Source organism: Sander vitreus, chromosome 6 (genome assembly GCF_031162955.1).
Source record: "Sander vitreus isolate 19-12246 chromosome 6, sanVit1, whole genome shotgun sequence".
Classification (NCBI taxonomy): domain Eukaryota; kingdom Metazoa; phylum Chordata; class Actinopteri; order Perciformes; family Percidae; genus Sander; species Sander vitreus.
Genome location: NC_135860.1, coordinates 4,679,412 through 4,694,432, shown reverse-complemented (window position 1 = coordinate 4,694,432; position 15,021 = coordinate 4,679,412). Strand labels below are relative to the sequence as shown.

Sequence of the window (15,021 nt, the reverse complement as noted above, 5' to 3'; positions counted from 1 at the left end):
ACAATAGGAAAGGAAATGGCTCTAATCCTCAAATTTATGTGGAAATTATGTCTGATATACTTACTTTGTTTAATATTTGAGCCTGTGGTGGCATCAAATGGATGAAAATGTAATGACCGTGTATTTACCACATTTAAATGTCAAGTATACTTTAATAAACTTTTGTAAATTGTTAAAGGTCCTATGACATGCTGCTTTTTGGATGCTTTTAGGCCTTAGTGGTCCCCTAATACTGTATCTGAAGTCTCTTTTATATAGGCCTTAGTGGTCCCCTAATACTGTATCTGAAGTCTCTTTTATATAGACCTTAGTGGTCCCTTAATACTGTATCTGAAGTCTCTTTTATATAGACCTTAGTGGTCTCCTAATACTGTATCTGAAGTCTCTTTTATATAGGCCTCAGTGGTCCCCTAATACTGTATCTGAAGTCTCTTTTATATAGGCCTCAGTGGTCCCCTAATACTGTATCTGAAGTCTCTTTTATATAGGCCTCAGTGGTCCCCTAATACTGTATCTGAAGTCTCTTTTATATAGACCTTAGTGGTCCCTTAATACTGTATCTGAAGTCTCTTTTATATAGACCTTAGTGGTCCCCTAATCCTGTATCTGAAGTCTCTTTTATATAGACCTTAGTGGTCCCCTAATACTGTATCTGAAGTCTCTTTTACATAGGCCTTAGTGGTCCCCTAATACTGTATCTGAAGTCTCTTTTATATAGACCTTAGTGGTCCCCTAATACTGTATCTGAAGTCTATTTTATATAGACCTTAGTGGTCCCCTAATACTGTATCTGAAGTGTCTTTCCCGAAATTCAGCCTTGTTGCAGAATTACAGCCACTAGAGCCAGTCCCACAATGAGCTTTCCTTAGTATGTGCCATTTCTGTGTCTGTAGCTATTGAGGAGGAGAGAGAGAGGGGGGGGGGGGGGCAAGGTGGAGAGAGTGTGTGTGTGTGTGTGTGTGTGTGTGTGTGTGTGTGGGGGGGGGATTCTCTGGGCGGGCAAAGCAGAGAAAGGGGAGGTAACCTTCCTCCTTATGAGGTCATAAGATCGGCCCATCTGAGCTTTCATTTTCTCAAAGGCAGAGCAGGATACCCAGGGCACGGTTTACACCTATTGCAATTTCTAGCCACTTGGGGGGCCATAGGCAGGCTGGGGGAACTCATATTAATGTTAAAAAATCTCATAAAGTGAAATTTTCATGCCATGGGACCTTTAACAAAAGCTGAACCCACTACTTACCAATATCAGTGGCTGACAGACAAAAACAAAACAGTTTATCCTGGCGAGCAATACTCCTTCCTCTCTGTCAAAATGACAGATCTTCTTATAGGTTGAGGTTAATCATTATAAACCTTCACTAGGTTGATACATGAGCTGAGGATTGTCTTTGGGTTAGTGATAAGGGAGATGATTTGTCTTTCTTTTAATGAAATACTGCTTTCCTCATTTATGTAGGCGGCCATAAAACATCTACTTGTCTGGGTTTAGCCTATGATCCAAATTCACTGGAGCCAAATGTTTGAATAATAGATGGCTCATAATTATGCATTAAAAGGGGAAAGTAGGAAAATGACAGACTGAAACAACTAGTTCAACATTGAGAAACTCATACATAACTGAGGTTTTCCATTCTATATTTAGTATTTTGCACAACCAAACAAGATATGGTATCTGTTTTGTGATATCTCCTTTTTACATTTCCTTTTTTTCTGTCCTTATGAAACACTTAAGAGACACAATAACACAGTAATACTCAGATTTTGGTCACAAATTAGACATTTGACATGGAAAATGTGTAGGCCCAGGAGTTCTTGGCATTGTTTATTTTAACTGAAACTAGAGGCAGTTTATTGATCTGACAATATAACAGAGTAGAGATGATTGAGAGTTATTGATACTTTCACAAAAACTATCTGGATCACAATAACCATTTGTAGTGATTAGCAGCAGTACCACATGAAGAGATTGTGAACTGAGATGTCGGATACAAAACTATTTGACTATTTTGTATCATTGCAAAAGACAAGATGACATTATATATCACAGAGAAACCTCTCATTTTGCTGAACTACATTTGTTAAAAAAAATTGTTATTACTTACATTGTGATATTTTTGGCCAAGATGTTTTTTTATACGGTATTGGCACATTGCCTGTTTGAGAGACAGAAACCTTAAAACATTACTACCACTGAGGTGCCCATGAGCAACGCCCTTAACCCCCAACTGCACCAGTGAAGAGGCTCAATGGTCAGAAGATGAAATGGTTATTCTGTGCAGCTTTCAGGTGTGAATGTGTGTTAGGCTAAAAAGAAGAAGAAACAACTACAATGCTCTTGAAGAAAAAAATCTGCTACTTTCTCCTGAAATGTGGTATTTTCAGGAGTTAACTTCATTTTTATATAAATTTGACATCAACTGACATTTTTTCCTTTTTCTCTGTAAGCCTGGATTTAAACTGCGTCAAATCTCTCAGATAACATCCTGTTGAGAGAATCCCTTAATAATATTCTTGCTGTGTCTTCCTCTTACTCACACATACTGCCAAATCCTCCACCTGCACACACGCACACGCACGCACGCACGCACACACACACACACACACACACACACACACACACACACACACACACACACACACTACACACACACACACACTACACTACACTACACTGTCGGCTGAGCCTTGCTTATCCCTGTATTAGATTCACGTAATGGCACTGAGACAAAGGTAATTCTTCGTCTTCCGCTTCTTCCATTCTCCTTTCATCTCCCCCTCCATTCTTCCTCCCTCCCAAACTCCATGAAAAGGATGTATCTGATTCCAAACATGCGCACCGGAAAAACACATCCCCACCGGCCACCTGAGCGCAGACGGGAATGGCTCCAACAAACCAAAGAGACAGACACCGACCCCAATCCGTCTCTGGGGCCCCCGGTCCAGCACAGGACAGCCAGATCCGCCCGTTTGACACCGCTGATGAAGGACTTGGAGCGAGTTTAAAGGAGGATGGACTGTTTGGATCACGTTGGAACATGGAAACATGTAATGCGCCGTGCTCTGCCTCCCCCCTTCCACTGTCAGCAGCTACAGCAGGGGAATAAATATATATTCATCAGGATTATCCAGGACACGCGTTTCTATACATGGAGCCATGTGTGGCCGATTTGTCAGCCTGGGTGTCTGCTCTGGAGAAGAGTAATAGGTTATAGGCATGAAATATAAGCACATCAAGGGCTGGGCACAATATCATAAACACCTGTACAATCTCATATACAATGCCCTGCGACGTTTTATGAAGCTTATGTTATTAAATCTGTTTTTAGAAGGTGTTGATTCAACTCTTTACCCACTTTTGAGGCCCAACTTTGGTGTCACTTTACAAGATTGCTTTAAATTGTTTTTATATGTTATTTCGTCCCCCCATATACATGAACCCCTTTCAGTCAAGTGTGTAGGTTTGGTTTTCGAATTAAGTCAGAGATTGTTACCATAAAATAAAAAAGGGGAATGCTATATCTTGCATTTATATACATATATGATATCAATCTCGAACCGATACTTAATGTTTACTTTGCATTTCCATATTTATCAGCAGGAGCACTGCATTATCTTTTACTGATGGTCACTTCTAGCATGAAATATTAACTGTGAATAGAAACTGGTTTTTATTTTGCCTGAAAAACATATACATGAGGTGGAAGTGCTTTTCTCAGCCATGAGTAGAGCCTGCACATCTTCCTCCGTAACCTGCACAAAGTACTGCCTGATAGGCGAAACCCAGAGCAAAAAAAGTCCAGAAAATGACTTAGTGCTGCTTGTAAGGCTACATTTATGTGCGCTCACAATATAATTATAGGTGATTTATTGAGATAAGTCTATCAATATTTTTTTCCAACTCCTCTCTTCAGTAAAACAGTAAAAGGAGACTGTTGAGAGAGATTTTATAGAAACAAGCTCAAACTGTAAAAGTGGGGAGGGAGCTGCTGTCCTTCAATAAGGAGCAGGCTACAAACCTTTCGGAGCCTCTTTAAGCCCACAAGTATTTGATTCTCATAACGTAGATTTTTGTAGAGTATTCCTTCAACAAATCAAAAACATTATAAGCTACACAAAGGCAGAACTTTTATATTGAAATAAGACTTTACAGACATTCATATTATTATGTCCACCCCCTGATCTGAATGAGCTCTTCCATACCAGGTGGCAGGCTCTTGCTGTCATACACCTTTACTGTAGGATTCATTTGTTAGTCTCAAAACAAATTGTACAACTCATAAATAGTCTTTGCATTGTGACCACTGACCATCATAACTTGCCTGTAGCTGGTGATCGTCACTTTCTTATTTTAAACACAGCTTTGCACAAAAGCTATTCTCTCTGACAGATCCATTTTGTTTACACAACATCTACTGCATGTCTGCCCGTCCTGGGAGAGGGATCCCTCCTCTGTTGCAGAATTTGTTCTGTTGTAAAAGTTGTAGAATTTACGTGACTTGACCCAAAACATGTAGTCACATGGCCATGGGCTTTGTCAAACTATAAGCAAGCTGGCTAACAAAGCTCATCCATTCTTCTTTTTAAAGACAGACAAAAGGTTGCTTGAGTTAGTGGTTACGTGGCTTGCTCAAGGGTTGTTGAAGTAAAGGAGAACATTTCACATGTGGAACCTCTATGTGGTCTGTGCCGTCTGATTGAATATCTCAGACTGTCACTCTTTGCTGTTTTGCATAGGGATACTGTTTTCCATTGTCTATTAGGAACAATTTTACAAATTAAATGGAGGATGTTTGCAACATGGGAATTTGATGTGCCCAAAAAAAAAAATGAAGAGTGAAAGGGAGGGATGAGAACTGTGGTGGAAACTGGGAGCTTGTCAAGCCAGAGCAGAGGCGGTAGGAGGAGGATGAGGCGGAGGAGGTAAGAACTCATCACCAAACACTCAATTAATCAAGCAAACTCCCACGGTACAGGAAATATGACTGCCATCTGCTCTCCTGCAGGCAGGGGAGTGAGAGGTGGAGGTCGGGGATGGAGAGTGAAAATGAGGAGGGGGGGAAAGTTGCAGAGAGTGGATGTCCCAGACAGGCTCCATTAGAGGTCTGACCGCAGATGGCAAGTCTCACCACCGGGGCCACCCAAGTGGAGCTCACATTGAGTTTGTGCGGGGGATTGGAGGTAGATAGAGGAAAATGAAAATGGCCAACTCATGGGGATCTTCTGTAATGCTCAACATAACCAGCATTTTAATCGGCTGTGAGTGATACACTCTTACCATGTCGAGAGCTCCAAAAGCCTTCTGCAGAGCATCAGCCAGCGTGACAGCTTGTTCAGATCCACCTGTGATAACACAGGCCGACCGCGATAGAGTCTCTGCAAGAGGGAGAAACGTGACTGGTTGAAAACTCCTGAAATAATTAATTGCAGCGTTCATTTGCATGAAAACAAATTGGCAAATCTTCTCGCAGTTAGTTTGGTTTCCATCAATAGAGGGTCTTTAGAGAAGCTATACACAGATTATTAACAGAAAAAACATCCCAACCAGGCTAGAAAAACAGACATTTGAAAAAGGTTTGTGGGGTGAGTATAGGTAAATTGCTTTATCAGTAAAAGGTGAATAGTCTGATGCTGTAGAGTGTTTGCAAATGCAGGCGACTGTGACAGTACATCTGTTCTATCGTACGTGCACCGCTTTAAAACACCACCGGTGGTGTCTCCAGGAAGCTTCTCATATTTAAAATATATAATAAATATCAAAACATATGAAAGAGGGATGGTGCACAACATTAACCTGCTTTGAGTCACTTCACCTACACCAGTTTAAGTTAATTATTCACATAAATGGACAATAAAGTAGGAGCCTGTGGTGGTCGAAATCACAGAATTGTTTTCATAATGTAACAACCCTACAGGTTTATTGTGCTATGCCCACCAGTTTTAGTTATTGTAAGAGTTGATTCAGAGAAACTGTCTGTAATTTTGGCTTGTTACATGGCTCTAAATGCTGCAGTACCCATGCGCCTCTGCTGCTATTGCCCTGACGAAGAAGTCAGTCAGAGGCTCAAATCAGATTCAAAGCGCTTTGTCGTTGAATTTGGGAACAAAACGAGGCTGAATTCATCCAAAACTTGACCCAGAATCTAAAAGTAAATCCATTTAAGCTGCAGATTGTATCATCGGTCTTCTCAACACCTTCATCTTTAACTTCCACTCGCCGTTAGCGGCTCATGTAACAACATTTTAAGCACTGTGATAGGATGTTTCTTGCTGAAACACACTTGGGAGTTGTAGTTAACATCTTCCTCGAGGTTATTATGTGCACAGGCTCCACTTATCAATGAACCAGATATTTTCTAACACAGTTGTTAATCTTTTCTCATTGACGATCTAACCGGGCGAGTTTCATGCCGAACCAAGCTGTCCAACTGTCACGTAACATTGCCTATGGGAAAAATGAATGGGACTTTTACTTCCAGAACCAAGGTTGCCAGAAAAAGCCAATCTATGGTAAAATGATAAGTTCATGGTCAAAAATAGAACATAAGTTAACCATTTCTAGAACGTTAAGTTATGATGGCCAACTTGTACGTCGTAAAACAACATCAACTTATCACAGCTACAAAAAATGGAGGCCCTCCAGAACGGCTGCCTCACTTAAAAAGCCATCTATTGAGAAATCAACCACACAAACAAGCACTTCTAACCAGGATACACACAGCCACGTGTGGGCCTACACACACAGAGAGAGACACACACACACACACGCGTGCATGCACAGTCGTGTGTACGAAAGTATGTGTGAGCACACAGAAACACAAACACACACAAACTGAAACACAACAGTTTCTCATACTGACAGATGTGAGAACTTTCTTCCACGTCCTCTCTAAAAACACACACAATGAACTCATTCAATTCAGAGGCTCTGGGAATAATCACTGTGCACCTTATGTCTTCATCTAACAGGTAACTGTTGGTCCAGGTGCTGTCGGGGTGAAATATGGGCTTGTGATTATTTCCATGCCTCTGATTGTGACAGTCGCCCTAGTCCTGACTTGCTCGCCGTAGTATTCACAGGCGGCTTTACACCCGTCCTGTTCCAACCAGCTGAACAATGCTACAAAGAATGTTCCCTCTCAGTACAGTGAGATTTTGGTTCATTGTATTCAAGAAGAAGAGATATAGATATTCAACAATACACAGTACAGAAAATGATAATAATGGCAAATGTATAAAGAAGGTAACTCACCTTTAATAATGGACTCTGCAGCAGCCAAATCTCGTTTGTAGGTTACCTGCAGGACAAAATAACAGCTCAGTTCACCCAAATTGGGGGAATAAAAACTTATTTATAGAGGTGTCTGGAAATGGAGATAGTTTTGTTTTTTGTGCCACGATTTTGAGATTTCTGCCTCTGAAAAATAACTGACTATCTCAATAGACTGAAGGTAAATGGAATTTCACTTGGGTTCCTCAAAGCATTGAAAAAGTTACTCTCAATCAATGGTTCCCACGGTGTCACGAGGTGATTAATAGGAAAAGGAAAAATAGGGCTTTTCTCTAATCTTTGCTTTTTCTTGAGAAATACTGTGAAGTTGTTCCTCTTCAAGTCTAAAGGCCCGGACACACAGAGCCGATAATCGGCCGTTGGACAGTCTGGTGAGGTCAGTGACTCGAGTCTGTTCGGTGTGTTCCGTGCCGTCGTCCGTCCGAGGGGCCCATCGTCCTTCATTTTGGCCGATTTGACATGTATAATCAGCGGTGCGGGCACTGCCGGCAGTCGGACTCAAATGACCCATCTGATTGGTAGAGTGCTACCCCGGAAACGGGGAGGGGAATGAGCGTGACTAGAGTCTCTCAAAATCTGACGAAAATCTTTTAAACTGACCTTTGTTGATCTGAAATGAAGACAGATTCAGCAACTGCACGGCCTATTTCTCGCTTCAAATGTTTTCAGAAACACGTTTCGGCGAACTATTTTAGTACAATATGAGCTCGTATTCTGAACAAGCCGCCATGACAGTCTGGCTTTGAATTTCCGGAGAAACCAGACCCACGTGACGCGTTCGTCCAATCTGCTGCCGGTTTTCATTTTCAGGCAACAATACAGATTAGCGCCGCCTGCTGTTATGGAGACGTATTACGTCTCGTCGCTTTGGTGTGTTCCGAGGCATTTTTTGACCAATTTGGGGAGACTGATTAGCCCAACTGCCTTTTCTGCCGACGTTTGGCCGTCTGCTCTGTGTGTCCGGGCCTTAACATGAATCCACTGCAAGAACTTTTCTAGGTGAACAGAAACCATTTCGGAAATCTTACCTGAGTTTCGACCAGAGGTAACAGGGTCTAAATTGAGTTCCTCTGCAAATGTTACTGGTGCCGAAACAGTCCATGCTCTGGGGGTAGCACTGTCCCACAAAGTGAAACTATCTCAGCTAAGTTTGCGATGCTGAAAGAACAACCCATTGCATGCTTGTCGTTTTTAATCTTCACTGTTCCTACGAAGAAGCAAACTCACATGAGTGCGTAAAGGGGAAGTTTAGTTCCTGACTCAGTTCCTGTGGCTCCATAGATCCTGGAAGTATTTGGTTAAAAGGGCTCTAAAGGCCTTTTTTCAGTAGCTGCAGCTGAGCCGGCGCGCGCAAATGTGACGTCATGAGAGCACCGTAACTGTTTATACTCGCACGTGGTGGTCGCGACACTAGTTGCAGTCTTCTCCTGAACAGAGGTGGCGCTAATGAGGAAAGGCTACCGACTTTGCTATTTCTACGGACTAGAAGAAGAAGAAAAAGGTAAACAACGGCAGAACTGGCAGCAGCATTGCCGTCAATGCTTTGATTTGATTCGATGACCTACTTGGTCAGATCAAGCCTTTCATTCACCATAAAATAACTCATCATAACCCAGTAAGTTTACAAGAGAGACTTACAGTCACTCTGAGAGTCCTGGCATCCGGTTACCCTTGAGCTCGTTCAGGCTTCCTGTCTCTGCTTTGTCCTGCCACCTCGGGGGCGGCTAGTATACCGCACGTATGAGAAGGTAAAACAATCTCTTTCTCTTCAATTGAGCTGCTCACAACAAAAATACACCCACATCTGTGGTGTGGGGTCGTGGCTTTGTATTTATTACAAGCTAAATGTTGGGAACCACCACTCTGTTATCCAGAGTAACCGAGGAATTGTTTTGTGGAAAGATTTAAATGCCCTTCTTCAATGCTCCGAGCACCACAAACAAAACTCTGTCCGTGTCCATTATATTAGGGGTGGAGACAGAAATCTCAAAGCCTCAGCACATAAAACCAAAACTATCTTCATGGCTAGATAACACTACGTCTAACTATAAAAATATGTCTTTTTGTAAATAGGGTGAACTAACCATTTAAGGCAGAAAGTTGCATGATCTGATAGAGGGTTAAATACAGAACGTTTGCAATTAAACTAATTTCTACATGCTAATCCTGGATGTCACATTCAATATATTAATGCTTCCTCTTCTGCCAGCACTCCTCACTTTCAATTCATTAGCTTTGTTTGTGCCCATATGATAAATTAGCAGCTGGCACACAGCTGTGCTAGCCAAAATGTCACTGAATCCACAATCCCCAACCAGGCCCCTGGCGAGCTCACCTTCCACAGTGTTGGCGGACCCTGGATGAGCTTGGCATTGGTGCCACAGTACTGCAGAGCCAGATGGAGACACTCGGTGCCAAACTCAAAGTCTGATTCACTGCACTGCAGAGGGGACACAACACAGGGGAGCGGTTCTGGACGATTGTTGACAACAATATATTTCCATCACACTCAGTGGAACTGTGGTGCACTATGTTGTTCCACTGCAAAATTGTACACAAACTTGACATTTTCTAGATTTGACTGTTATTAGACCGGACAGTCCATCACATAAATGTCATTTAAAAATGGTGTAAAGCTAAATTATGCTAAATATAAACAAGACCATAGTCTACAGCCATGCTAGCGGCTCGGTATCATGACAATCCATCTAGTACTTGTTGAGTTGCTACAGTTTGGAAGTCCTGGACTGACCAACAGACATTAATAATAATATAACAATTCCTACTTCTTTCTAGTAATTAAGTATCAAGGTTCATGTCCTTTCCTTGGGAACTTGGACGTGCTGCTCGGCAATCAGATTTATTATGATGATTAGAATGATGATATAATTATATTATGAGATATCTTGTGTGCAAATTTGAGATTTTGTGCTGAGGGTGCTGCAAGGGAAAACCACATGAAATCCAAATACAAAATGGAAATAATGTATAATAAATAAAAAAATAAATAAATAAAAACTATGTTAAAAAGAAAGAAAGTCCCAAATGGAACGTGAATGTGCTCGGTAAACTTCACACCTGTCTGCAATTTAGACTTTGACATTTCTACATATATGTACATCTGGAAATTTTGGCCTGATAGTGGTAAAGAAAAGCTCAGGGAGTGTCAATAACTTAAGATCATAAATATCCAAACCAAATTCCATGGCAATTTGGCCAATGGTTGCTGAGATATCTTGCTCAGCAACCAAGTCTTCAATGGACCAACCAAACAACCACATCGCCATCCTTAGGCCCCATCTCCAAAAATATCAAATAAAAAAAATATTAAACAAAGACCTTTGGTTAAATATCAGCATGAAGCATGCTTGGAAAAATCTAAGTCTACTTAGTACATCTGCATTTAAAAATTGCCTCATATTGTTATTTTCAGAAGAGTTCAGACTCTGAACAATATGGCCTGCTGTATACTCTCTTGTACCACTATACACCACTTGTTCGAGAAGCTTCTTTTGTCCAGACGTTTCTGAGATAATTTGGTTCTGTGCATCGTATTGTCGTCGCCTTGAGAGATGAAATTCTTCTTGAACTTGAACTTTCTGCACATAGTTCACCAAATATATCTGAAGCCTTTCATACACCATCTGTATTGAGAGCAGAGCTGGTGTTTGAACAGAAGAAAAACAGGCTCATGATGCTGCCGTCACCACATTTTTTAGCGGACCGTTTTCTTTGGCTGATGGACTGTTGGCCCTGTAACACTCTTATCTCTTTGAATTCGTTTCATCGGGACATAAGACATGTTTCCACTTTGTTCGGCAAGATGTGATGCGTTTTCTTGTATAACATATTGAGGCTACACAAATGGTTGTTCCTGCATATGTGAGAAATGGCAAAACGTTATCATAGGGGGGTGATGGTGGCTTCTTTTTTTACTTCTTTTGAAAATTGTTCAACCCTTGAACTAAACTCTTTAACAGCGTTACCCACAGGAATGTATTTGTGTTGGCTGACCAAACATTTCCAAACATACAGTATAGTAATTTAACTTTTTTTTTTTAAATAAAAAGGGTCCTTTACTTTACTGCCCCTCTTCAACAGCAGAGATGTGACATTGTTTGTTCCAGTATTTTATTTTCCCTCGTTTTTAAAGTAACAGTTCCAAGGCTCATTAGTTGGTAAGAACATGTGGTTCTGGTATATTTCATTGGAAGGAAATGCTACACATGCAAATTTGATGTTTTTATCAACTTTGAAAAACAGCTTAAATGAATGCGTTACCTGTTACACAAAAACATGCGTGACTGTGGCTGTAGATGTTACGAAAAGGGAGGAAGGGAGGAATCAGCTGAATGTCACAAGAGAACATAAATAAATACAATACAGGTATGAAAGATCTTTGTGTGATTCTTTTTGTGCTTCATTAAGGCCCTGTTTACACGAATACGCTCGCGGGTGAAAACTACTAAATATTTGATCAGATATGCCTTTCGTTTAGACAGCGACGGCGTTTTTGGGGCTTAAAAACGCCAAAAAGTGAAACCACCCTCCAGAGTGGAAATCTTAAAAACGCTCCACCGTCGCGTTCCCGTCTAAAGGGTAAAAACGCACTGTGCAAGAGTGTGTGTGTGTGTATGTCTGTGTGCCACGTGTGTGTGTGCGCCGCTTGTGTGTGCCGTGTGTGTTAGTGTGCTGTGTGTGTGTGTGTGTGCCATGTGTGTGGACCGCATGTGTGTGTGTGTGTGTGTGTGTGTGTGTGTGTGTGTGTGTGTGTGTGTGTGTGTGTACCGCGCGTGTGTGCCGCGTGTGTGTGCATTGTTTTGAGCAATAACTCCACCTCCTCGTCTGTCCAGACAAAACTGTCAGCTTTTGTTGTGCATACTACATCGAATTTCACACACTTTTGCGTCACCATATGCACTCAAATTTCCCCCCCCCACAACGCTCGTCTAAACGCGGAATAAAAACAGGATACCCCCAGGATCCTCCAACTTAAATTCAAGGCTGTTTAAGACCTTTTTAATACCATTTCAAATCAAATTCAATGCCAATTTCATACCCATTCTGACAGAAGTATGAGGGGAAAATGTCAAATCTGTATACATTTTAAACCCTAGAAAATAATGATGTACAAGTAGGCTACTTGAATTAAATAAAACATTTATTTAAATTATCAGTCATATTTAATAAAAATGTATTGGATTATAATATAATCCAATACATTTTGGATGTCCTCTACATTAAGGAAGATGTTGAATGCAGGACTTGTAACTTGACAAGTAATTTGTAACTCTGTTTTTTCTACTTTTACTGCAATACATGATCTGAGTAAGTCTTCCACCTCTGTAAATCACCAACAACAGTCGTGCATGAATACCTGCAGCAGTGTTTAACACTGAAAACACACAGCTCAGTTCAGCGTTTACTTGCAGCTCTGCTACAGTAGCAGATAACCTTTAACGTTACCTGCCGGTCACATCGTCTCTAAACAGTCCGCTCACAGTGAAGTCCTGCACGGACGCACACCGAGCAGATTAATGTGCTCACAGATCCAATATCGGCTAGCTAATAAGCCGTTAGCCTCTTAGCTTGAGCTTTGTCTGAAGGCGCCGAGCGGCCAGCCAGGCTCCAACACACACCGACATTCCGCACATCCTCCGCTCAGTTTAACCGCTAAACCCCCGGTACTGGTCAGAGAGGCGTGTTTACTTTGTGTCTCGGTCCTCCGGTGCGTCCAGTGACGGGCTCCGGTCAGTGTTTAATTAGCCTCCATTAGTAACGGTTCATTTTGTTACAGTATCAACTTAATCCTAGGAAAGGCAAACAGATATAAGACCTTTGTAACGAAATCCAAGACTTTGTATACCAAATTCAAGACTTTTAAGGCATTATTTTGAGATTTTCAAATTTAAGACTTTTTCAGTGCTTTTAAGGCGCCGCGGGTACCCTGAAAAAGTGAGAACGCAACGCCACTTTTGCATTTTCTCTTCAGATCGTTTCCGTCTAAACATAGCCTAAGATTAGTTCATACATTTCATAAACAAATTTTATTTGTGCTTTGACAGCTGGAAAAGCTCAGTTTGTGTAGACCACGTGGAAGTTTGGATTAAGGCGATGAGCTCATCTGGTTTTAAATACAGTCAGCAATACAAAGACAAATCCATGCTACCTGAGATTACACCTGGGTAATATTTTATCAAGCTATAAAAGAGAGGGGTCTTTTATTCCATGGACCCTGGAACTGAAGAGAGAAATTACAGCAAAAAATACGCTCTCGGTCTTGAGGTAATTTAACCTTTAGCATTTTCTCCCGGTACAAAAGCTTTCACTGGGGACTGGATAAAGTGTCTCCCCCTTTGTCTTTTCAGCACTAAGTTCTTCTACTCTCAATGGATGTCAAGCTACAACTGTGCAGCTCTCGGAGATTTTTCATGAGCATGTCCTACAGTCCTAACCTGACACTGTCTCTATCTTTTGAAAGGTTGAAGGAGAGGACAACAACAGGAGGAGTGAGAGACCCTCTCAAGCGTCCCCCCAACCGTCTCTTTTCTCCGCCAACCTCCCCCGTCTTCATTTTTGCAACTTGACTGGCGTTGACACCGCAGCATAAATGTGAGCTCGTTTTCTGAAAAGGCCAACGCCAAAGCCAACAAGGCTCTCAAAGCAATCTCAAAATCCATTTGTGTCAGGAGTAAAAATAACTGCCGACAAACTCTAATTGGAGGCATACTTTAGCTCAAAGTTTGCTGCGTTCTTCAAAAACGTGGCTATCGGAAGAACTATCTAATGGAGTCAAGGTTGAAATAGCACACTCAAATAAATAAGGTCAACTTCTGCAAGTCAAGTTTCCCATTAAGTTGGCTTGCGTTAGCCGGCCAAGTCTTTGCAATAAGCACCTTGCTTTCAGGGAAGAATCAACACATTTACGGTGTGCGTCAGCGGATACATTCTTTCCATTTTTCAGGTACACATATTAAAATGCACTCAACTGCTGAGACTATTAATCTGACTCTACCTAAATGTGCCATGTAATTTCAGTGCTCTCTCGCCATTTTTCCAACTGAGCCTTTGTTCACGTTTGTTCCACAGACTAATCTGCACTGCAGCACTGTGGCAGAATATATTAATGTGTCATTCCTTTCCCAAACGCGGCAGAGGCCAAGTGAAAGTGATAGCACCCACGCCACAAGCTCTTCAGAGTGAAACCCTGCAGGTTCTTGCACATCAGCTGAACAATGAAGTGACTGTGAAGGCCTGTTATGATGTATGAGAAGCATAAAGTCCTTTGTCATCTAAGTGGTGTAATTTTTAGAGCATAAATCTCAACCAGACTGTCATTATATGAGATTTAAAAGACTTTCTTTTGTGCAATTATTCGACACCAGGAGTAAGCGGCACACGCCTGCAGGACTTGATTTGTCCATCCTGGCATATAAAATCACATCTTTGTCATTACTGACTAATCCTGGATGCTGCTTGCCCTCTTCAGTTGCACAGATTGAATGGTACACTCTCACGTTGTTCCAAATTATGTACAACAAAGAAAAACAATAAATATATGTCAATATTATCACATTATTGAACAAAGTAGCTGCTACGAAATAAGGACAAATAAAAAAAAAATGTCTTTGCTTTCTTATTTGTCCCCCCCCTCCCTCTGTAGCTTGTTGTTTCTGCCACTTCTGCCTTTCCAGCAATCATGTTAACTACCTAACAAAGAGGAAAATGCTTAT

The 15,021-nt window shown here is 41.4% G+C and overlaps 1 protein-coding gene across 3 annotated transcripts in view; it reads right to left on the bottom strand.

Annotated features, from left to right (window-relative positions):
- The window catches only part of crppa (CDP-L-ribitol pyrophosphorylase A), a 58,812-nt gene that overhangs the window by 31,253 nt on the left and 12,538 nt on the right, over positions 1-15,021 (bottom strand). Inside the window, exons 4-7 of one of the 3 annotated variants that reach the window (XM_078252165.1) lie at positions 9,624-9,728; positions 7,250-7,295; positions 5,276-5,373; positions 2,648-3,087 (exon numbers count right to left, since the gene is read on the bottom strand). In XM_078252165.1, the coding sequence (XP_078108291.1) occupies positions 2,707-3,087; positions 5,276-5,373; positions 7,250-7,295; positions 9,624-9,728 (630 nt within the window). In that variant the 3' untranslated portion in view covers positions 2,648-2,706. Of the gene's footprint in view, positions 1-2,647; positions 3,088-5,275; positions 5,374-7,249; positions 7,296-9,623; positions 9,729-15,021 lie in introns of those variants that run through there. The other 2 variants (XM_078252162.1, XM_078252166.1) reach the window with 2 other exon arrangements.